This window comes from Pseudocercospora fijiensis (genome assembly GCF_000340215.1).
Source record: "Pseudocercospora fijiensis CIRAD86 unplaced genomic scaffold MYCFIscaffold_10, whole genome shotgun sequence".
Classification (NCBI taxonomy): domain Eukaryota; kingdom Fungi; phylum Ascomycota; class Dothideomycetes; order Mycosphaerellales; family Mycosphaerellaceae; genus Pseudocercospora; species Pseudocercospora fijiensis.
The window spans coordinates 455,251-478,709 of record NW_006921541.1 but is presented as its reverse complement, the minus strand read 5'-3'; the positions used below and the strand labels follow the sequence as shown (position 1 = coordinate 478,709).

Genomic DNA, 23,459 nt, shown 5'->3' with positions numbered 1-23,459 from the left:
AGAATTGTCTAATTCTATATATCCGCTATACCTATATACGATTAGGACCTGCGGTTTCGTAAGTTTAGCGTAGCGGATAGCACTATCCGCATTATAATTGCTACTACCGCCCTTAGCGTAGGTATTAACATCCGTATAGTGCAAATCGTTATCTAGTAGGGTCTTATATTAGAGTATAATTACCTAAATCACTTAATGTAACTAATGTATTAGAAGAAGGACTAATCTATCTAGAAGTCCGAAGATGAAGTGCAGCAGTTGCAGCCTTAGGCATTAGGCACGTAATAGACCCTAATACCTAGACATATACTCTAAGTTACCCCCTTAGTACGTGTATATCGCTATAGAATGAAACAAACCTATTAGCTATTTAGTTAGCAAAGCAAACAGGAGGGTATTAGGTAATCAAACAAAACAGGTGAACAAACTAGACTATTCTTATATCTATACAAAGCAAACAAGGGCCCTTTAGTACTTAATAGCTAGCTTTATAGCATTCTCAATAGCGGCCTTGCAATCTACTAGGTTTAGTTGTTTAATAAAGCGGCCGTGCTTAACCTTGTTAAGCGGCTTAGTAAAGCTATCGGCTATCTAATTATATATGCTAACCTATTAGACGATAATAGTACTATTAGCAATCTTCTCTCGAATATAGTAGATACGAGCATCTATATGCTTTGTGCGGCTATTAATGCTAGTCGACTTAGTAATAGCAATAGCGGACTAATTGTCCTCGTAGAGCGTAACTAGAAGAATATAGCCCTTATAGCCAATTTCCTTTAATAAACGAGCTAAGGTAACTGCTTCCTTAGCCCCTATAGTAAGTTGAACATACTTAGCTTCTATTAACGACAGTGTAATAAGCGTCTAGCGGCTGGACTTATATAATAGAGGTCCGCCTATAATAGTAAAGTAGAAGCCGCCTATAGAGCGGCGGGTAACTAGATCGTTAGCCTATAAGGCGTTATAGTAACTAGCAAAGTTTAGCTTATCGTTCTATATGCCTTAGAAGCGTATGCTACGGCTTAGAGTACTAACTAGGTACTTAATTAGCTAAAGAAGCGCGGTATAGTGTTCCTCGGTCGGGTTAGAGATAAATCGTAACAATAGGCCTATAGTATAGCAAGCATTAGGTCGTGTAATTATAGCTAGCTATAGCGCCTTACTAATACCTTCTTAATACTAAGTCTTAAAGGCAGCGCTAGCAGTGTAGCCCTTATATATACGCTAAATCGATGTCTTAACGTATCGAGGTGCTATTAGTATAGCAGGAGCCACTCGGCCCTATATGCTATACTTCTTACTAAGCCTATTTAAATAGGTATCTTAAACGACGTGAATAGTACGCTAATCGCGGTCACGAATGATCCGTATACTAAGATAGTAGTATAGGTCGCCTAGCTCTCGTATACTAAAACGGTCCTTTAGTAACTAAGCTACTGCCTCTAGTACTAATAGAGTATAGGCGATAATAATTATGTCGTCGACATAGATAACAATAATAGAGCCGCTAACAACGTGTTTAAACATATATATATTAGCTATTATTAGTACAAAGTCCAGGCTCTTTAGGTACTTTCGAAGCTCTTCGTACTATAGCATTAGCGACTGTTTTAGACTATATAGTGCCTTTAGCAATAGGCAAACTATGCCCTTTCTACTACGGTCCTTAAAACCGTATAGCTATTCGACGTAGATCTTATGCTTATTACCGATAAGCGCATTAAGGAAGGCCGTTAGAATATCGTACTACTTAGCCTCTAGGTCGTAATAAGCGATTAGTGCAAACAGCGCTCGTAGCGTAGACGGCTTAGCTATAGCCGTATAGGTCTTATTATAGTCCTGTCCTTCAACCTATATAAAACTACGGACGACCTATCGAGCCTTAAACCGGCTTACCTTGCTATTAGCGTTACGCTTAATAGTAAACACCTATCGGCTACAGACAACCTTGCGACCTTCTAGCACCTCTAACCGAGATATATAGACCTATATATAGTTGTCGATTAGTAACTTATATTTAGCCTTATAGGCCTCCTTCTATTATAGCTAGTATAGCGACTAAGTCGCCTCCTTGTAGCTCTTCGGAATAGGAATAGTGTCCTTAGGCTTATTAGGCTGTTTAGCAATATAGTAGGAAGCTATAAAGCCCTTTATATAGGCTATCGGTATATTAGCTATTATACGTCGAGTCGACCGCTTAATACTACAATTAGCTAGATAGCTACGCAATAGTTTACGAGCTAACTTTTTGCTACGGGTTACACGAGTAGAACGAGCGCCTACCGTATTAGGTCGCTTAAACTCTAGCAGCTAGCTAGGCTTACTCTTCTTCGCATTTAGATTAAAGGGCGGAGCTTAATCTTCCTTAGCTAATTAGAAGCTATCTTTATTACTTAAAGCTAGTAGTTGAACGTCTAGAAGGTCGTTATCGATTAGTAACGGATTAGCGACCTTATTAGCTATTTCCTGTACAGGTCCTTATATAGGCTGTTCTTCTTGCTAAGCTAAAAGCCGCTAGACTATACTAGTAGCCTCGGTAGGCGACGGAGCCTCGTTACTTATAGAATTAAACAAAGCCGGTATAATAGACTTAAGGGTAACAAACTCGTTCTTAGACAAGTCGTTAGTGTTAGTATATAGCTTTATACTATCCGGAAGCAGGAGGTTAAGATCACCCCCTAACTTAATAAACTAGACGTCCTTAGAAGCAATAACCTTATGCTAATTAGGTAGGTAAATTATGTATTTTCCGGAGTCTATAGAGCCCTTAGCGTAGCTAACTAGCTTGCTAACTAGGCCTCTGCTATCTATCTTCTTTCCGCGAGTTATACTATAATCGTAGGCAACTATAGTATAGCTATAAGCTCGAAGGTGCTGCAGGCGTAGCTGTATTCGTAACTAATTAAGCTCCTTAGCTACAATAGTATATAGGCTTCCTCCGTTAGCGGTTAGCGTAATATTAAGGACCTATATAGCGGAGGTAATAGCATATAGCTATAGTGACTTCGGAAGGTTAGCGTGTAGTATTATCTTTCTCGCAGTCGTATATACGATGTAATTGCTAACCTTAGTAAGGCTATTCTAAGTAGAAGAATAAGGAGCTATAACCTATAGTACAATGCCCTAATTACGAGCCTAGCTTAATAGCTGATTTCCGCCGTATTTACCCTCTCTATCGAGGCGGTAGATTAGGATCGAATAGCTAGTCTATATACGGATATATATACGATAGTCCTTAATAGCTACTATAGCCCCTAACTTAAGCGTACTAGTATATTCGTGTCGATAGCCTAACTTGGCGCATGTAAACAGTGTAAAATAGCGCTCCTATAATAGACTAGGGTTAGTAATAGTAACTACATCTATATAGACAATGTAATAGATCGTAGATAGTCGTACGCGTAGTAGCCGATTGTACTCCTTATGTAATATAGCTATGCGACAGGCAATGCAGTTGCGGAAGTCCTTCTTAGCACTAGTAATAACGATCTAACCCTTAGCTTCTATTCGTAACAGCTTGCGGTAATAGATATAGCTATATCGTAGATGCTACTTATCTATAGTGCCTATAGGCACCCCCTTCTTCGATAGAAGGGCAACTACTTCACTATCTAGACTAGAGGTTAGTATATAGAGGTAGGGAAGACTATTCTTACGGTATATCTAAGCGATAGTAACCTCATTGCCCTCTACTATCGTAAATAGGACACGCTTATTATTTCGGTAGAAACAACCCTTGTCGGCAAGCTTCTTAGTAGACAGAAGGTTAGCTACTAGACTAGGTATATATAGTGTATTAGACAACTTTATATTGCTTACACTACGCTTATTAACTACCTTAGTCTAAGCTATTCCGACTATCGTAGCGTGCTTCGTATTGCTACTAAACCGAATAGGAATGTAATAGCCTTTATATTTAATAAGCAATAAAGGGTCGTTAACTATATATATACTAGTACCTAAGTCGACAACCTAATTAGTAGTACGAGTGCTAGTGTTACAGGTAAGCAACGCGTACGCAGATGCTAGATATAAGACTTAATAGGTTCGATAAAGAGCTAAGTCTATCTACGTAAATCCGAATAGTTTTGTGCGGTGCGCTAAGCGCTAAGTAGTAGGTTAGAGTCGCGTAGGCCGAATACCTAAGGCTAGCGCTTTCTACCTAGGGTATAGCCCTTTATATTACCCCCGTCCTCCTCCCCTTCCTTAGCGGAGATAGAAAGCCCTCCGTAGTTTCTATCGCTATTACTTTATCCGTTAGATCTGTACCTATCTAAGCTTCTCTAGAGTAACGCGCTCGTAGTTTCCTCCTTTACGATCGGGGTTTCCGCTACTTTCCGGTCGGGGTTGCCGTACCTAGGGTTTCAACGACTGTAACTTTCTTCGCGACTGCTAAACCGCGCTCTTTTACCTACTTACCGCCTTCTAGAACGCGCCGTAACTGCGCTTTTAAACGCTTTACTTATAATCGCGCTTTCCTTTACTTTCGCGACCTTTACTTTAGCGTCGCCTTCTAGGAGTATTAATATTTCCCTCTTCTTCTTCTTCTTCCTCTTTTCTTTATATATACCTCTACTACTACTACTACTACTACTACTACTAATACCGTAAGTCCCTCCCCTTCCTCCTCGGTTCCCTTCGCAAAATTAACTTGTCTTAGATAGCTCGTCGAATTTACTATATTAGTTGCTATAACTCCGGCGAAGACTACGCTAACTAATCTATAAGGTTTCCGTCCGATTTATCGTAGGGTCCGCTAACTTTTCTTAAGCCCGCTAGCTCTAAGGCTTGCGCTAATTGCGCTCGTAAGAGAATTGCCTACGCCCTACTATAAGTTATCGCGATTCCTGTATTAAATCTCTCGCTAACTATTTAGTCCTTAAATAGCCTACGTAGCCTACGCTAGCTACACCTGCGCGACCCGCGCTAATGTCGCCGAGAAGCACTCCGAGCTTCTTAAGGTTCTTAAGGCCTAGAAAGCCCTTAAGTCTCTCTAGCCGTAGGGGTTGTTATCTAGGTAAGATTCTCCGTTTCCCGCGATAAAACCCTCGCTAACCGTTTGTTTTAGCGCTATCGCCTCGGAGGTAACGAACACCGTCGCTAATGTCGTAGCTTAATAGACTTAGACGTAAGTTCCTCGCTACCCTTCGACTTTCTCTCGCTAACCTTTCTTTTTTAGTAGCGTTCCGACCGCCCTCTATCTCGGTAACAATCGTCTAGGTCCGCTAGAGGAGTAAAGGTTTCCGTAGGTTTTCTAGGGGTTTCTAGGTAGTTTCGGATGTGTTATTATTATTTTTTTTTTAGTCCTAAGGTAACCTTCTAATTTCGGGCGGAGACCCGATACTTACTTATAAATACCTAAATAAAATTCTTCTCGGCTCTAAATTATGTTTCTCTTCTCTAGTGTTCTAGTAATTCTAAGTCTAGTAAGTTAGTAAGAAAATCCAAACTCTAGAAGTTAGCAAAAGTCTCTAGAATCTATAAACCCGTTACTCCGCGGAAAAACTCTAGGTTACCGCGTTATTTCTTCCGTTTTCCTCTCTTCTCCTAATCTCCTAGAGGCCCGTCGTTCTCCTCGATTTATCTATATTTCGCTTCGAAGTTGTCTAGCGCGGAGGTATCCGCGATATAGTCTAGGGGTTCCTATATAGGTTTATAGTACCTATTCTATTTTACGAGTGCTTCTCGCCCTCGGCCCCGCTTCTTTTTTCGGATATATAGGATTTCTTCGACCTACTATTCTTTATACGTCTCGATTAAGATAGGGTCCGGCTATTCGTCGTCGGTTACCTACCCTAGAAGGGGGTTCCGGCTCGTAAGTCTTAGAAGGTCGGTATAGAATACCGGGTAAATGTTACTAGGTATCCCCGAGAGTTATACTAAGATAGGCGACAATACCTCTTCTACCGTATACTTAGCGTACTTCGAGTCGAGGCTCTTCTTTAGTCTACCGGTCTAGTAATTCCTTAGGTCGAGCTAGACCTTGTCTCCGATACGATATACCGGCGCTAGAGTTCTAGTCTTGTTCGCGCTGTCCTCTTACTTCTATATAGCCTCCGCTATTTGTACTTAGCATAGATCTAAGATCTTCTTAATCTTGTTTACGAACTCCTCCGCCCGTTTCGCGGTAGTTAGCCGTCTATCGATAGCTAGGTCCTCTTCTAACGTAACGGGGGAGGTAGATTCGTAACCGTAAGTCGCGAAGAAAGAGCTTATTCCTAACCCCGCTTAGTATCTCCCGTTAAACGCTAGTTCTACCGTAGGAAGCTATTAGTTCTAATCGGACTATATCTAGTTAATATAGTTCTGTAGGTAAGCTTGTATATCTTAGTTTGCGCGCTCCGGACCCCCGTCGGTTTATAGGTAGTAGGCGGAGCTTAACCTCTACTTTACGCCGAGTAGTCGATATATCTCCCTCTAGAAAGTACTTATCTAATTCGTACCTCTATCGCTAGTAATAGTACGAGGAAGTCCGTAATGCCTAACCTAGTATTTTAGAAACAATACCGCGTATTCCTCTACTTTTATAGAGGGAGTACCGATAAGGGCGATCTATTTGCTAAGGCGGTCTTTAATTACCTATAGATACCGGTTCCTATCTAACTCCGGCAGGTCGGTTATAAAGTCTATCGAGATTTCCTAGAAGAAACGGTCGGGTACCGGTAGGGGTTTTAGGAGGCCGTATTTATATTCCCTCTATACCTTATTGCGTCTATAATAGTTATAGTTCCGTAGGAATTGCCGTACCTGCTTCGACTATAGCGGCTAGTAAAAGTCGCGACCTAGTATAGAAGTAGTAGAATCTCGGCCGGAGTAGCCGTAGAGCGGCGAGTCGTAGATCGACTAGATAATCTTCGTACGTAGTATATCCTACTATAGTTCCTCGGCCTCTATATCTTTATATTCGGTTTCCGTCGTCGCTAGGGCTCCTAGAACCTAGAGCTTGCCGCGGTAGCGAAGGAACCCCTTAGGGTCTATTATATAATCCCCGATCTAAATTTTTGCTTTAATTTCCGGTTGCAATATTCTATATCCCTTACGGATTTTCCGTACTACCGTCTAGTATACCGTATCTTTCTCGACAATGCTCTTCTATATATCGTTTATCTCTAGGTCCTAGAATAGTTTAGCGCTTTCCGGCGAAGGCTACGCGGGCTCCGTTTTGTTCGCGAGTAGGAATAACGGGCTCGCCTTCGTTATACGCGGGAAGCTACGGATAGTAGTACTAGAAATCTAGACGTTTTCCGGCTAGTTTAGAGAGAGGTCCGGCTCTAAGAATCTCCGGAACCTCGAAAGCTTATCGTCTTAGCCTAACGTATCTTATTCCCTCCTCGATAAGGTATCCGGTAGGATAGCTTCGATTCCCGGCCGGTAGACTAGGGTAAACTAGTATTTCGCTAGTTCTTCCTACTATCGGATCTATCTTTCGGACAGCTAGCGCTTTACTATAAAGTATTCTAGGTTCTTATAGTCCGTCTAAATCGTAAAGGGACTATATAATTTCAGCTCGGAGTCCTAAAACTTAATACTAGATACGACTACGAGCATTTCCTTATCGTAGATATCGTAATTAATCTCCGCCTTGTTTAGTTTCTTTAAAAAGAAGCCTACCGGTCGGCGGATTCCCGCCTTTTCTTAGATAAGGGCGCCCCTAATCGCGAACCTACTATAATCCGTCTTAAGGAAGGTAGAGAGAGACGGGTTCTACTAGGCAAGTACCGGGGCACGGTAGAATTTGTCCTTTAGCGTCTTAAACGCTTTGTTCTATTCTTCTCCCTAGGCGAACGGGGTTCCCTTGCCGGTAAGCGTAGTTAATAGTGCGGAGATCTTAGAATAGTTCGGTACAAATATACGGTAGTAGTTCGTAAATCCTAAGAAACGACGAACTTCCTTTTAGGTCTTAGGTGCTATCTATTTTCGTACGGCTTCTACCTTTTCGGGGTCGGCTAATACTCCTCCTCCGTCGGCGTAAACGATAAATCCTAGGTACTTAATCTTTTTCTAGGCGAATTCGCTCTTTTTAATATCGAGGTAAAGGCCTCCGTCCTAAAGCTTCTTAAGCACCGCTCTTACCTTACGGAAATAGTCTTCCCTCGACCCGCTCGAGTAGATAACTACGTCGTCTATATACGCTAACGCAAAGTCGTCTAGATACTCCTATAGAAGAGTGTTAATATACTATTAAAATGTAGCCGGAGCTCCGGATAAACTAAACGGGTATACTAGCTACTCGAACGAGCCTAGCCTCGTCCGGAAGGCTGTCTTATACTCGTATCCTTTTGCTATTCTAATCTTATAGAAGGCCGAGACTACGTTAACCTTAGTTAACTACCGGGCCTCCGTTAGGTTCCTTATAGTATCCGGGATTAGTAGGAGGGGGTATCTATCCTACTTCGTTAGAGCGTTAAGCGCCCTATAGTCGTAGTAGAACCGCAGTCCTTCCCCGGGCTTCTTAACGAACAGTACGGGCGCCGCCGCTTCGGAGTTCGCCGGTCTTATAAACCCCTTCTTTAGTAGCTCGTCTAGCGACTTCCGTAAGACTAAGAGTTCTTACTTCGATATACTATAGAGCGGACCCTAAGGGAGTTAAGGCTAGGATCCGTCTAGTTTCTCCTAGAGTTCTATCGTATAGTCGATACTAGGACGATAGGGCGCTAACTTATCGGCTTCCCTTTAATAAAATAGCGCGGCTATATCGCGAACCTCCGGAGGTAGCTTCTTTTTTAGCTTCTCGATCGTCGGGTATTCCTTCGTCTTTAGGGCCTTTTTAATGTCCTCGGCAATTATCGCAGTAAGTAGGCTTCTTATAGCGTTAATCGTAGCGATATTCCCGTTTGTATCGACCTCGTAGTAATAGCGCCCTTCTTTAATCTAATATCGAGCCCTCCTATAGTAGTACCGTTGTTTCTTAGGCGCGGTCCTAACCTTATTATATGCCTTCTATAGGTTCCCTAGGATAAGGGGAAAAGCTAATCCCGGTACGACGTAAGCGTATACCGTTTATTAGAATTCGTTAATTTCTATCTAGAAGGCGACGACTCCTATAATTTTCGCGTCTTATATTACCGACGACGCTCCTTTTACTTCTCGGGACTTACGGCTAATATAGCTAAGTTCGAGGCCTTTAGCTAGGCCCGTATTAATTATAGCGTAATACTAGCATCCTTCGTCGATAAGAGCAGAAGTTCCGACGTTATTTTCGAGGACTATATCGGTATATATAAGATTCCCGTTTATATCCTTTTTAACTTCTTCCTATTTCCTTATCCGTACTCTATCTACTCCCGACTCCTAACTACGAGTAGGAGTTACTCTTTTCCCGAGTTAGAACTACTTAAGTCCGACTATTCTTCCGCATCCTCTAGAATAGGTTATACGGAGGCGACACTAATCTTAGTAGGCTAAGCCGGCGGGGCGTACGGGCAATCTCGAATATAGTATCCGCTCGCTCTATAGCGGAAGTAGAGCCTTTTCTCCTTAGTACTTACGCTTCTCTCTTTCTATAGAGTCGACCTATTTAGCCCTAGGTTTCCCCGCCGTCGATTGTTAGGCTCCGCGGTTCTTTCTATAGAAAGCGTTAGTTTAAGCGGGATTTATAACTACGTCTCTATTAGAGTCGACCTTCGGGTTCGTCGCGGGGGCTATATAGGGGGGAATAACGACCGTAGGACTCGCTACTTCTTTCTTCCTTTCTTACTAGCGTTTCGTAGCCTGTTTAAACTAATCTATCGACTCGAGGTTCGTTATAATCCGCTCGACCTCCTCCGTATAGAGGTAGTAATCCTTAATCTTTAGTACGGCGGTAGTATAGGTCTTAGCTACGTTCGAGAAGGTATTCTTTAAATACCCGATTTTCGTATCGTCTATCTAACGGTCTCCGCCTACGCTTAGTAGGAGGCCGTCGAATTCTAGCTAGTAGTCGTACTAAGGTTGTCCCTAGGAGTGCCTTAGGGCTTAGAGTTGCTCTAGCGCCTTTGTAGCTTCGTTACTATCCGCGAAGACGTCCTCGAGTTGCTAGAAGAAAGCTTTAAGGTCCTTTCCTTTCGTAAGGCTTCCTCTTTCCTAGAAGTAGCGCATCCTAGCGCGTTCCTTTACCGGTAGGGTATCGTATACGGTATCCTAGTAGTAATCTTCGGAGAGCTTTAGTTTTAGCCCGGAACGAACTCGGTATAAACTTCTTAGTCGTAGTAGGTAGTCCCGGAACGACTCGGCTTTCTTATCCTACGATAGTAGTTTCTACTCGCGGGACGCCGTTACGTTTTAGCCGGAAGCCGAAAGAGTTTCTAGCAGTCCTTTTAGGATCTCGTTCGTAGACTAGTCTCGAACTAAACTAGCTTCGGGAGGCCCGGGCTAGCGAGACGCTTCCGCGTATTAGAGCGCAGAACGAGTAGCTTGTAGCTAGGCTTCTATCGTCTACTATCTAGTATAGAGACTCTCGAAGGTACGATAGATCTCGTCCCTAGTTATCTCTAGTATAGTAGGGGCAGCGTTCCCCTAGCTATCTTACTCGGATTCCTAATAAACCTCCGCGTTTCCTATATTAAAGATCGAACCTAATATTACGGGTAAGCAACGCGTATATAGATGCTAGATATAAGACTTAATAGGTTCGATAAAGAGCTAAGTCTATCTACGTAAATCCGAATGGTTTTGTACGGTACGCTAAGCGCTAAGTAGTAGGTTAGAGTCGCGTAGGCCGAATGCCTAAGGCTAGCGCTTTCTACCTAGGGCGTAGCCCTTTATAGCTAGTAGTAAGAGCCGTAGACACTAGGTCGCTTATAGTAACCGTAGCTATAAAGGCGTAATTGTAGCTTAGGTCTAATAATACCCCCGGGGTAGTATTAGCCGTATATAGCCCCTAAGCACTATTCTAACTAGATAGCGGTTACTATTGCTACTAAGTAGTTAACGCCTATTATTGCTTCTTCTTAGCCTTCTGCTTCTCGCGACGAAGACGGTCTTCTTCCTTTAGATAAGGGTATTTAGTATAGCACCGATCGGATAGGTAAGCGCCTTAGTAGTATAAGCACTTCTCGCGATTCTAACTATTCTAGCTGTTTCTACTACGACTACGACTATTGTTGCTATTTCCGCGGCTACTACGACCGCTACGGTTCGAGTTACCTCGACCGCTATTGTTGTTGCTATTGCTACCTTACTACTATAGTAGGCGCTAAAGTCTAAAGAAGCTATTATATTAGGCCTAGTTTAATTAAGCTATATTCTTATTAAGCAACGCGCTAATAATATTGTTAAGTATGTTATCGTTAATAGTATATTCGGAGGCGCGTATCTGCTTTCGGCGCATCTATACGAAAGCCTCGTAGAATAGAGAGATCTATATAATAAACATATAGATAGCCTAGTATTAGCTAATAGCTAATTTAGTATCCTTTAAGGTACTAAGCTTCTTCTTATACTTATTATAGAACTTCTTAATGTCCTTGCTATTATACCGAAGGGTAATATATTCCTAGTAGAGTATAAATTTAGTAGACCTACCTTTACTAGTATATTTCTTCTTAAGGAAGTCCTATACTTCCTAGGATGTAGACAGACTAAGTAGTAATTGTTAAATATTACTAATATAATTAGCAAAGATCTAGGTACGCGCTATTTGATCTTTAGAGTCCTATTTATCTTAGCGGTCTTTAAACTCCTTAGAAGACTTACTAGAGGCCTTAGAAAGGGGTCGCTAGTAGGTGCCTTATATATAGCGCTAGACCGATATACCTTTAAGGGCGCCTTTAGCGGCGTACGACTATAATAGGTAATTCTCCTTATTCTTTAGCTTAGGGATGTTGCTTATATAAGCGCTAGAGGTTATAGGGGGAGCTATTGCGGATAGCGACGGCGATAATATAGTCTTAAGAGGCGGCCGATAGGCGCACCTATGTTCTAGTATAGCGGACAGCTAACACTATTATTAGGAACCGGTATAGCGGACAGCTAATACTAATAGTAACCGACTCGAGTCTAGTACCTACTAGAATACTCGAGGGCGGCGGCGGCGGCGACGATATTAGTATCGGCGCAATTCTTAGTAACGAGCGCTATCTACGTAGCTATCGGAGTAACTATTAGAATACGTATAGAATGCGTTAGAAACGTAGGGGGCTTATAACTACTTAATGTAACTAATATATTAGAAGAAGGACTAATCTATCTAGAAGTCCGAAGATAAAGTGTAGCAGTTGCAGCCTTAGGTATTAGGCACGTAATAGACCCTAATACCTAGACACACACTCTAAGTAAATCTTCGCTAGCGTCTTAGGCATACCGGTCGGAATATAGTTCCGAGTAATCTTCGTAGCGAGGTATTCGTATTCTAGCTAGCGTAGATAAGGAATATAAAAAAACGGCTTAGGGATTAGCCGGTAGAGGGTAGCAAGGTCCGTAGCGGACCTCGCGTCGCCCGTAAGGGCAAGTTCTAGACGTAGCGGGAAGGATTATACTTAATACTTAACGTCGATGTCTCGCTTAATAGTAATCGAGAAGATAAGAATACCGATACTAAGGACGGCAATTCCGCTACGCCTATAGCTTTACGCGCGCCTCGTATACGCGGTACCTACTAGTTAAATGCTATAGCGAGCCGCCGCGTAGTAGTCCCGGGGGATCTGCTTAATATATAGAATGCGCTATATATTCGCAAAGTGTAGGACGATAAGCTTAGCGAGGATAAGTGCTTAGACCCGAAGGTATCCGTATTAAGCAAAGTCTACTACAATCGGTATAACTATAATATACGGAGTAAACTGCCTATACCGCCGGATAGGTAGAATAGCCTTCCCCGACTAGTACCTAATTCGAGGCCTAGTTTCGCATTTGCGCAGTTAACGGAGTAGTATATTACGGTTCTCGAGGATCGCGCAGCGGGGGAATATAGATTTAGAATGCTATAGAATACACTAATAGATAAGCAGCTTATATATAGCCTTTATCGGATCTACTAGGATTATTCGAGTATAGACTAGGATACCTTCGATAGCGATATACTTAGAAGTAAGTTAGATTAGCTAGTAGTTAGGAGAAGGATAAAACATCGGATTAGGTATATACTCGATATATAGGAGTACCGCGATAAGACGATTACTTTCGGGAGTAGCGGAGCAGCCGATTCTAGCGGCGGAGATAGTAACGAATCTAGCGGTATCGAAACCGTTACTCTTCTCGATCTCCTCGTCTAGTTTATATAGTATATTAAAGAAGATATAGTCTTAAAATAGATAGAGTATAAGGTAGCGTAGGTAGCGAAGGCCGCTATAGCTAAGGTAGCGAGCGCTACGAAGGAAGCCGAAGATACGTTGCTTATAGAGATGCTAGACGACTAGCGCCGAGCGTATCTATAGTCTACGTAGAAGAATAATATAAATATAGCGGCGTTAGCTATCGCTAGTTAAGGACGCCGAATTTAGTAGAGAAGAGCACCGGAAACCGGTAGTATAACTAATTTGCGGAAAATAGCGCTAATAAAGAGTATACTCGAGGTTAGAGAATAGGCTAGTAGCGGCTCTAATTAATCCTACGGCGGAGATAGTAGCGTACCTGCTAGATCTGTAGTAATTAATAGGTATCGATCTTTATAAGGGAGTCCTTCGAGTATATAGGATACTACTATATATCTAGTATCGGGCCTAACGGGGCAGTAGCGACTAGAAGTAGCGAGCTTCGACTCTAGGTACGTATTAGAGTTCCTACTAGATACGGACCTAGCCCTCTCTACTACGGAAGAGCTATTACCTACGAGAGCTGCTAGATCGAAGCGTAGGCGACCTAATACACCTAAATCTGCTTCCGATATAGGAACACTATCGAAAAAACGTCGTCGTAAGGAGCCTCCCGAGCTAAAGATACTAATCTATAAACAGTCCTATTTTAGTAGAGTATACTAATATACTACGTCGCCGTCTAGTCGCCTACTACGGAATACGAAGGTCCCGTAACGGGTAAGATAGTATTTTAGGGTATTAGATCTAGCTCTAGCTCTAGTTTTAGAGTAGACCTTTATTTACTCTAGTATAGAAGACTTAGATCGCGCCTTCTTTAGTCGTCTTATTTCTAGTTATATATAGCTTTATTTCCGCTACGTATAGCCTAACTTCCGCCGTATATGCCTTATTCTACTATTATACGTATAACGTATATAACGCGTTTGTTCCGAACTTTACTTTATACGCTATCCGTACGCGTAGTAGCTATATTTAAAAGGACGCTTCTTCGACTTCTTCTCCTTCTCCTTCTTCTATATATATATAGCGATTACTACCTTCTACTACTTTCGACTACTTCTAATTAAGACTTTCTAAATAAGACTATTAAGTCTTGCCCGTAGCGGTGCCTTCTTTGTCCGCGTCGATAGATCCGCCTCCCTCTACTACCTTTAAATAAGACCTCTAAGCTTCCTATTAACGAATCTCTAATTATATTTAAGACCTCTAAGTCGTACGATATATTAGGTAGTAATAGCGGCGGCGGTACTTCTCGCGGCGGCGGTACTCCTCGCGGCGGCGGTGCTCCTCGCGGCGGCGGTACTCCTCGCGGCGGCGGTACTTCTCGCGGCAGCGGTACTCCTCGCGGCGGTAGTGCTCCTCGTAGTAGTAGTGCTCCTCGCGGCGGTAGTACTCCTCGCGGTAGTAGTACTCTAAGCCGCGGCGGTAATACTCCCTATCTCCTAACTTATAGTCGTAGTAGTAGTCGCTATCTTTAATTTCGAGGACCTACTCCTAGTAGCGATACCTTATCTAAGTTCTCGAATCTAGGAGGCTACGCGGAGTATACGCGTCGCCTTACAGCGTTATCTACTCTACTAGAGCCGAGTTAGATCTTTCTACTATAGTATAAGATTAACGATATAGAGGCAAGTATACGCTAGCTAGACGAGACAGACTAGGACCTACGCGCGCGCGTAAACGAGAATTTCGAGGCGGGCTATATCGATCTCCGCGGCGCTCCGTACGAAGAAGACAACTAGCGCGTCCCTTTCGAAACGTAGAATAACTAGTATAATAGAGGCCGCCTCGTCGATCGTACTACGCGCGATCGAATACTAATCTTTAGCCTACGCTTAGGCCTAGCACTAACACTAGGCTTAGTAATAATATTAGGCCTAGCACTACCGCCTCGATTCGGCGTAGGTCTAACCCGCGGCGGAACCTATTAACTCCGCTACGAGGCTATTATAAGAGGGGCTCGCTATACTTCTAGCGAATCTAGTTCTAGCGCTAATGTCTTCGATAATATATAAGAATCTATAATATAAGTAATAAGAAGCGCCTCGATCTCGCCTTCGGATAATAATACGACTATCTAGCAAATAAGCCCTAGTAGTAGTATTGTTATAGGCGGTACTATACCGGACTAGTCTACTGCTCCTAGTAATACTACTACTCTAGGCGGGAATACGAGTATATCTAATAATACTCCGTAGCGGGCAGGTAGCACTCCGTAGCGGCTAGTCTTTCTAAACGCCGATCCTCGTAAGCGGATTCTATTAGAGTAGTAGGCGTAAAACCTACGCGAGGTAGCGTATCGTAGTCGAGACTCTACGCGGTAGCTATAAGATAATATCTTCCGATAAGAAGCTATAGAAAAGGCCGCATCTAAGGATAGGGCAAATACTACCCTAGCTAGGGCGCGTATATAGAAGGAAAAGAATCGGATCGCACTACTAGGTAGTAGCGGTAATAGTAGCGGGTAGTACGGCGGTAGTAGCGGTAGTATACGAACTCCGTAGGATTAGACTAGGACTCCGTAGCAATCTATACCGTTCTCCGGTAGGTCTAATACGTCTATTATATCGCTACCGATATCGAATATAGCACTCTCCTAACGTACGCTATCGATATCCCCTCGATTCGAAGGCCGCCTACTACTTATAGGTCTATATAACTATAGTCGCTACTTAAAGGAGATCTACGACGGCGCTATACAACCGAGACAAGCTAAGACTATATATAGTAAGGACGGTATAGGTACGCGATAGTAGACATATAATCGGTACTATAGCGGGTAAGCGAAGCGGACCTACGACTAGCTACTACGATAGTCGACTAGATAGGCTATCTAGGAGTGAATAGGTAGGAGCTTCTAATTTAATAAAGTTATCTTTAATCGTGCCTTTAATGTCTTAGAAACGCTACGTAGATTAGCCGAGAAGGACCCGAAGGTATAGGAAAAGAAGTAGCGCGAGTATATATATAAACTCCGTAGTATTATCGAGAAGTTCCGCCTCGGATCCGGCGACGTCCTTAAGGAGCTCCTTAAGGGCCTAAATAAGGAGCGCGATACGAATAGCGGATAGATATAGGGCACGATATACGCTAACGGCCGCTCGGTCTACTACGCTAGTTATAACGGCCTATCTAAGAGCCGCACTCTCTACCTATCGCTCCTACTAGCTAATATCGTTATCGACGAAGAGATTAAGGTAGAAGTACGCCGTTACTTGCGTACTATTAGTCCTAAGGTAGCTCGCGAGTAGTATTATAGCAAGAATGTAGAGTAGATACGGGCGAGGGCTAGCCCGCTACGGACTTTCTTTGCTTCTATAGGTTGCTTCTTCTCTAATATTTTACCGGCTCTAGGTCTTTTAGTATCGGTACGATAGAATAGATAGTGTTTCTCGAGTAGTATTAGTATTATTCTTATTGTATAATGCGATACGAGGGCCGAGTAGAGCTATTAGATACTATAAATCTAATTATAGAAGGCATTCTGCTACTACTCTCTTATCCGCGGCGGCTTAAAGTACTTCCGTAGCTCTTATTCGAATGTCCGTCCTTCTAGTTCGTTCGAGTTTTCGGATATAGGGTACGGATTCGGGAGTATAATAGTAGTATAGTAAAAAAAAACAACCGCTAAAGTCGAAGTAAATATTAGAACTTCGCGTAAAACTTCCTAAAATAGACGTTATATAATTAAACTGTTAGTAGGTCTAATATATCTAGTATTATATCTTCGACATTTTCAAACATTGTATTTTAATCCGTATCTAGTCCCGTATCGTAAGTATCTAAATCTGTATCGGATGCTATAGCTATAGATACGCCTTTACGTAGATATTTTGTATTGAAATCCTGCACTTCCTTATAGATTTTATTAATACTAGCTTAGTACGGGTTAGGTATAATAGAAGGATTATCTACGCTACGCTACCGATCGCCTACGCTACGGTATATAGTAAAGAGTCGAGCGGAGAGCCCCTAAATTTCGTAAGTTGTATCCTTATAGGAATGATTAGTAGTATTCCGGATCCCGAATTCGTCCTCGAAAGCATTATTTACTTGCATTATAGCGAAAGTAGTATATAAAACACGATTAAATGTTTCTACTATATTATACGTCGAATTCTTAAAATTTCGTATATTATTTTTATACCGTAAATTGATTAGTTCGAGCAATTCGTCTACCGCGATCCCTTTCCTAGGCCTACCTATTATATTTACAACGCCGCCGGCTAGAATCGCGCTACGGAGATATAGAGATACGCCCTTAAGTAGCTAAATTAGATACAGTATCTCGCGCCCGTAGTTATATTATCTAGCTCCGAAAAATACTACTACGAGCTGCGGCAAGAGACGTTTAATATAACTAATATCTATATTCCGAGTCGTATATCGGAGAGTTAACTAGAGCTCGGTTATATAGAGTCGCCGATAAAGTGTAGTCTAGGTAGGATCGCGGATTCTAGGCTATACCTATAGGATAGGCTCTAACCGTAACAGAGTCCGGCGCATCTACTACGGTAAGAGTAGCTTTGTCCTAGGTATACTATATACCCGTTTCTATTCTCTTTCTAGCTATACTAAAAGCCGCAAGTAGCTATTATATATAGCTACTAAGAACTGAAGATATTTATCCGTAGTAAGACCTACTATAGTAGGTGTAACCGCCCTTAGCTTACTAAAATTAGGAGGTGAATCCGTAGGGAAATATTCGCTATAGTATAGCTAGTTAACGAATAAGGCGATAATCCTTACGGAGTACCTATAAAGCGCAACGGGATGTAGTATCTAGTATTTTAGTTTTTTCTCGGTTAATCCTTTTATACTAAATGCCTACTTATCCTAGAAAAGGCTATGTTCCGACCTAGCATCCTAACTAATACTCTAGAAAAGGCGAACTAGTATATAATAGAGGTTTATAGCGGTATAGAAGAGTCCCGTAACGGGCATTATCTAATCCCGCCGCTCGAATAGCCTTATACTTTTAGCATTTTTACCTTTATTACTCCGTATACGCTATACCGACTATTAATCTCCGTAGAAAAGCTACAACTGTATAAGGAAGTCTGCGACTAGGTTAAGGCGCAGCTTATATAGTATAATGTCCTCTTATACCGCGGCGTTCCTATCGATAGTACTCTCGCTATAGTAAATCGTACTAAGCGGGTAGAATTCGGTTTTAGAGGCCCGTAGCAGACATAGTCCTAGCTACTACGCAATCGACTTAACCCGAGGGTCCTCGACTACGGTTACGAGCTTATTTTCGAAGATGCTTATAATCGCCGCGTATATATAATATATCGACAATTTCCGAGACTATTCGTCTTCTCTAAGCGTAGGGGCATTATAGATATCTATAGCGTCTAGTCGCGTATCTGCCTTAAAATCGTTAATACGTAGGCTAGTATCGGGATAGCGAATATACGGAGTAAAGCGCACTAGCAGCGCCGTAGTAAGATTGCGTATAACCGACTAATTAGATATAGTCTAATCCCGAACCGTATCCTAGAAATTAATATTATCGTATACTACGTACTATATAACATTATACGCTAACCGGACGAGCCTTTCCTATATAGAATAAGTACGAGTTAACTATAATGCGATTAAATAACTACCTTCTACTCGCTCCTAGAAAGCTTCTCCTTATAGTATAGTACTATATACGTAGCGATTAAACTAATCCCCGATAGGATATCTAATGCCCTCCGCTTTACGCTATTTAATAGGAGATACCGACCGAATGCCTTTACAAACTAATTAGATTTGTTCCGAGAGCGAGTATAGAGGATAAAGGTAGTAAGGGTAAATATTCGTATATCGAGATTACCCGGCTCTTTATTGCGCTACCTAACTAATACGCTACGGGCAAATTAATGCTACGCTAGAGCAATATCCCGAATAACCTTATATATATCCTTAAACTGCTAGACGGAGAATTGATTATCGAATCTATTAATAGGTTCGAGTAGCGTAGCGGCCTAGTCGCCCGCTACGGCCTCGGATACCTCCGTAGCGGATCGAAGAGTCCTCCGCTATTTCCTATATAAGCTCTTTCTAATTAGATAATCGAGTTTATAAATAATATTACTATTCTTACTACTAGATAACTTAACCTACTTCGATTTGCGTAGCTCCGTATTTAATATAATAGAGAGCTAGCCGACGCGATACGTATAGGACTTACTCCGTAGTTTACTAGCCTAGTACTATATAACCTTCCCTATAGTAAGGTTGTTTTCCCGTATCTTACGTATTACTTCTTTATAGCGCTATCTTTTATCGCGACGAGCGCGGGGCTAGCGAGTTACGTAGCGGGTCGACTCGTTATCGCTACTACTAACGCTACTACTATCTATAATACTATCTACTTCTAGTTATAGGCGATCCGCTAGGTCCTTCTCTTCGGTAGACCCGTTGCCCGGATACTTATAAGATAGAATACTAGAAAGATCGGAGGAGGCAGATAGACTAGAAGGAGAGCGACTAGATATATATCTATCCGTAGCGGAGGATAGAGATAGTCCTATAGAAGTAGGCTAGAAAGCCGCGGAGGGTATAGTTATAATAGAAATACGCGATAATATAGTCGTATCTACCTAGCGTATATCGCGACGCGGGCGCTACGACGACGACGATATGTTTATACCCGATTTCGTATCTAGGAAACTTCGGGAAAAAGATAGTAATATAGAGAGAAGTATTCCCGCTACGGAGAGAAATTTTTACCGTAGGAAATAGTCGTTCTAGTATTAAAACTAGGGTTTTGCGATTCTCCTATACAAATATTTAATATAGGAAGTCGAAATCCCGATAGAAACGGCCTAGACGAGAATAGCGATTCCTATATTCCCCGCCCTAATTAGTAGAAAAATTTGCTTAGCTTCGTATAGTTTTTATCTAAGCCCGCTACGGAGTAGTCTATATACGGGACGCGGACCGCTATATTCCGCAAAAGCAAATTGTCTAATAATAAAACGCAGGTAAGAATATAAAGGTAGGAATCGCTAACATTCTCGTCTGGTCTCGAGATAGGTTATTGGCCTACTTACTTCTTTTCGCAAGCGCTTGAGACCCCGTGACTATTCCCACGCACGCCTACTTCTGTCGACATCTCGAGCGTTGGTGCTCGATACACGCGCCGAGCACCGTGGATGCGTAGGCTATCATGATGGCAGATGTCCCGCTAGTGGGAAGAGACTTCTCGAATCGTCCTCGGTGATGCGCGTTCTCCGTCGCCTTTGTTCACATCCATGCTTCGAGGTTGGCAATCCTCGAGAGCCCACGGATGTAAGTCGATTCAAGACACGTCGTTATACGGAGCATGCTGTGCAGTCTGTGGTGGTTTGAATTTCATGTGATATTAGGTTCGCGTAGGGAGGCCCATACGTACCAGATTGTCAATACAGCACTTCTGACCGTAGCGACAACAACGCAATCTTTGCTCCTTCAAGTTCTTTTTAATATATCTTTTTATATAGAGGAGTTATAGCTTAACAATGTAGAACAAAAATACTCTCATTTGTATCTATTTTTAGAAAATAATAAAATTTCTAGTCGTTACCTATTGAATTTATAGGCTATATAGCCTAAAAGTCTAATTTAGAAGTTTAACAGTTTTAGCATTTTTTAGGCCTTAGCATACTATTTTGAGTAATCTAAAATCTAGATCTTATAGTTTTATCTTATAGAAATCTAAATCTAAATTTATATATTATTATATAAACTATTAGTAATATAATCTAGAAAGGAATATTATTTTCTTACTATATTCTCGTTAGTTTATCTTTTTATTTAGAAGAGCTATAGCTTAGTAATATAAGACAAATATACTTTAACTTTTATGTATTTTTAGAAAATAACTAAAACTATTATAGCTATATACTAAGATTAGCCTAAAACTCTTAGGTAAAGATTTTAAGATTTTAGTATTTATTAAGCCTTAGTATACTATTTTTAGTAATCTAAAACCTAGACCTAAAAGTTTTACCTAGTATAAATATATTTTGAGATTCTTATTTTAATACGCTTACTATTAGTCTTAAAATCCTAAAGCGAATATTCTTAACAATTGTAGGCTTAGCAATTTAAAGTTTACAATTCTTAAGAATATTCTTTTCTAAGTTATAAGACTATTTATAGCTTATTTAAAGTAAAAGCTTTAATATAGATTCCTACTAGGTGAAACTATTAGGTTTAGGTTTTAGATTACTAAAAATAGTATACTAAGGCTTAAAAAAAGCAAAAGTCTTAAAATCTTTATTCTAGAATTTTAGGCTAATCCTAGTAGATAGCTATAACAATTTTAGTAATTTTCTAATACTAGATTGAAAATAGATTATTTTTGTCTTATATTACTAAGCTATAACTCGTCTAAAGAAAAAGATATACGAAAGGGAACCTAAGAAGAATTTAAGTTTTAAATTCTAGATTATAGAACTAATAGTAGCTATATTACGAGAAAAATCTCAAAATAGATTTTTATTAAGTAAAACTATAAGGCCTAGTTTTTAGATTACTAAAAATAGTATATTAAGACTCAAGAAAACGCTAAAATTCTAAAATCTCTAACTTAGAGTTTTAAGCTATATAGCTTATTAATTTAGGAGGCAACGACTAGAAATTTTAATATTTTCTAAAAATATACATAAATTAGAGTATCTTTGTCCTATATTATTAAGCTATAACTCCTCTAGATAAAAAGATATATTAAAAAGAACTTGTAGGGGCAAAGATTGCGTTGTGAATTCTTCATTGACAATCTGGTGTGTATAGAGCTCCGTCTTCGCGAATACGGAGCGCTTACCTGCTGCAGTAACCAGGGGAAATTCTCACACAGATAACTTTCACCACGGCGTCTCTGCGCTCTGCTCTGCACCTTACTTGAGCTGAACTATACCATGGAAGCCTCAAACATGCACGTGGCAGTCGTTGCAGCTGCTGCGATGTACCAAGATGGTGGTTGAGTCAGATGTTGGCCTGGACAAGCCCCAGTGGAATCATGCCGGGCAATTCGAACACGAAACACGCCGATTATCGACAATCACACACAAAACTTGCTACGACTGCCTGCCCTCCCCCCAAAGCCGCCGACGTACTGAGCGCAGCCTAGGAAGCTGGAGGCGAGGCACTGCATCATCACACCTCTGCTCTGCTCTGCCACATTTCTCGAGCTGCTCGGACAGCTTTACGACCACCACTGGGACGCGAACGTCAAGAGATATTGGAAACAAATGCAAATGCTCTTATCAAGAAGTGTCTGGAGGGTACACATACCATCTTGGTTGAGGATGGGTTGGATGGAGACTTTGAGCCCTAAAACTGGCACGAAAAATTCACAACCACACCATGCAAACGCATTTTGCGCATAGAGGCTGTCGCAGCTCTCGTCTCGGCACCAGAAAGCCAAGCGACCTGCAGGTGTAGCAATTGCGGATGAGGAGCAGGCTTGGGCGACGCTCATCGCAGCCAAACCATCACTGCGGCGATCGTCGACAAGGAAGTGGTAGGCTTCGAGAGCGTACTATGATATCGGACTGGATTGAGCGTGGATGCGGAAGTTGCGGAGGCTGGGCTTGGAAGCTTTCGACGTGACTTTCTGCCGCATTGTGTACGTGTTCAAGAGCAACGGCATGAATGCTGAACCCGCGCGGTCAGAGGATATTACAGGTACCCAACCGATCCAGTTTCATTCCATACTGGTCCTAATGACAATGATATCGATATTCTCGACCCCAACCCAGCAGGTTAATCAGCGCATTCAAGGATGTACTGTTCGTGCTTCTTCACTCATCTCACCCATATAGCCGAGAAGCTGGAAGTCTTGCAATGGCCTCCAATAACGTCTTTCTGGATCTTGGAGAATTCTGCCCCCAATGGTGGGTGTCTCGAGATGGACAGGAGCAGATCATTGACCGGCATTCGAAATCACATCAACGACCAAACTGCTCTGGAGCACAGACGGGCATCATTTGCCTGAGACGTACTATCTCGCGAACATCGTCTTTGGGAAAGGAGTATATCGAGCACGGTGATCTGTCTGTATCGCAAGCCATCTGGGCAGTTGAAACATCTTCAAGAACTCCAACTACCTTTACAGCCTTGACCTCGCATTCCAGGAACAGAAACGCTTGCAATATTGCTTTCGCAGAATGTATCCAGCACGACGCCGCCACCTCCCACGGATGCTACAGCTGAACGAGCTTTGTCGAGAGCACTTGATCTCACGAA

The 23,459-nt window shown here is 41.9% G+C and overlaps 1 protein-coding gene across 1 annotated transcript; it reads left to right on the top strand.

The window, feature by feature from the left end:
- Positions 1-12,639: 12,639 nt before the first annotated feature.
- On the top strand, positions 12,640-23,426 carry MYCFIDRAFT_179091 (uncharacterized protein; the record flags this gene model as incomplete). Its single annotated transcript, XM_007933199.1, has 13 exons — positions 12,640-12,659; positions 20,303-20,447; positions 20,493-20,567; positions 20,597-20,628; positions 20,654-20,682; positions 21,964-21,994; positions 22,052-22,085; positions 22,118-22,150; positions 22,185-22,512; positions 22,543-22,651; positions 22,676-22,731; positions 22,776-23,006; positions 23,041-23,426. 13 exons carry the CDS (start codon positions 12,640-12,642, stop codon positions 23,424-23,426), a joined length of 1,509 nt encoding a protein of 502 aa, XP_007931390.1.
- Between the last annotated feature and the right edge of the window lie 33 nt (positions 23,427-23,459).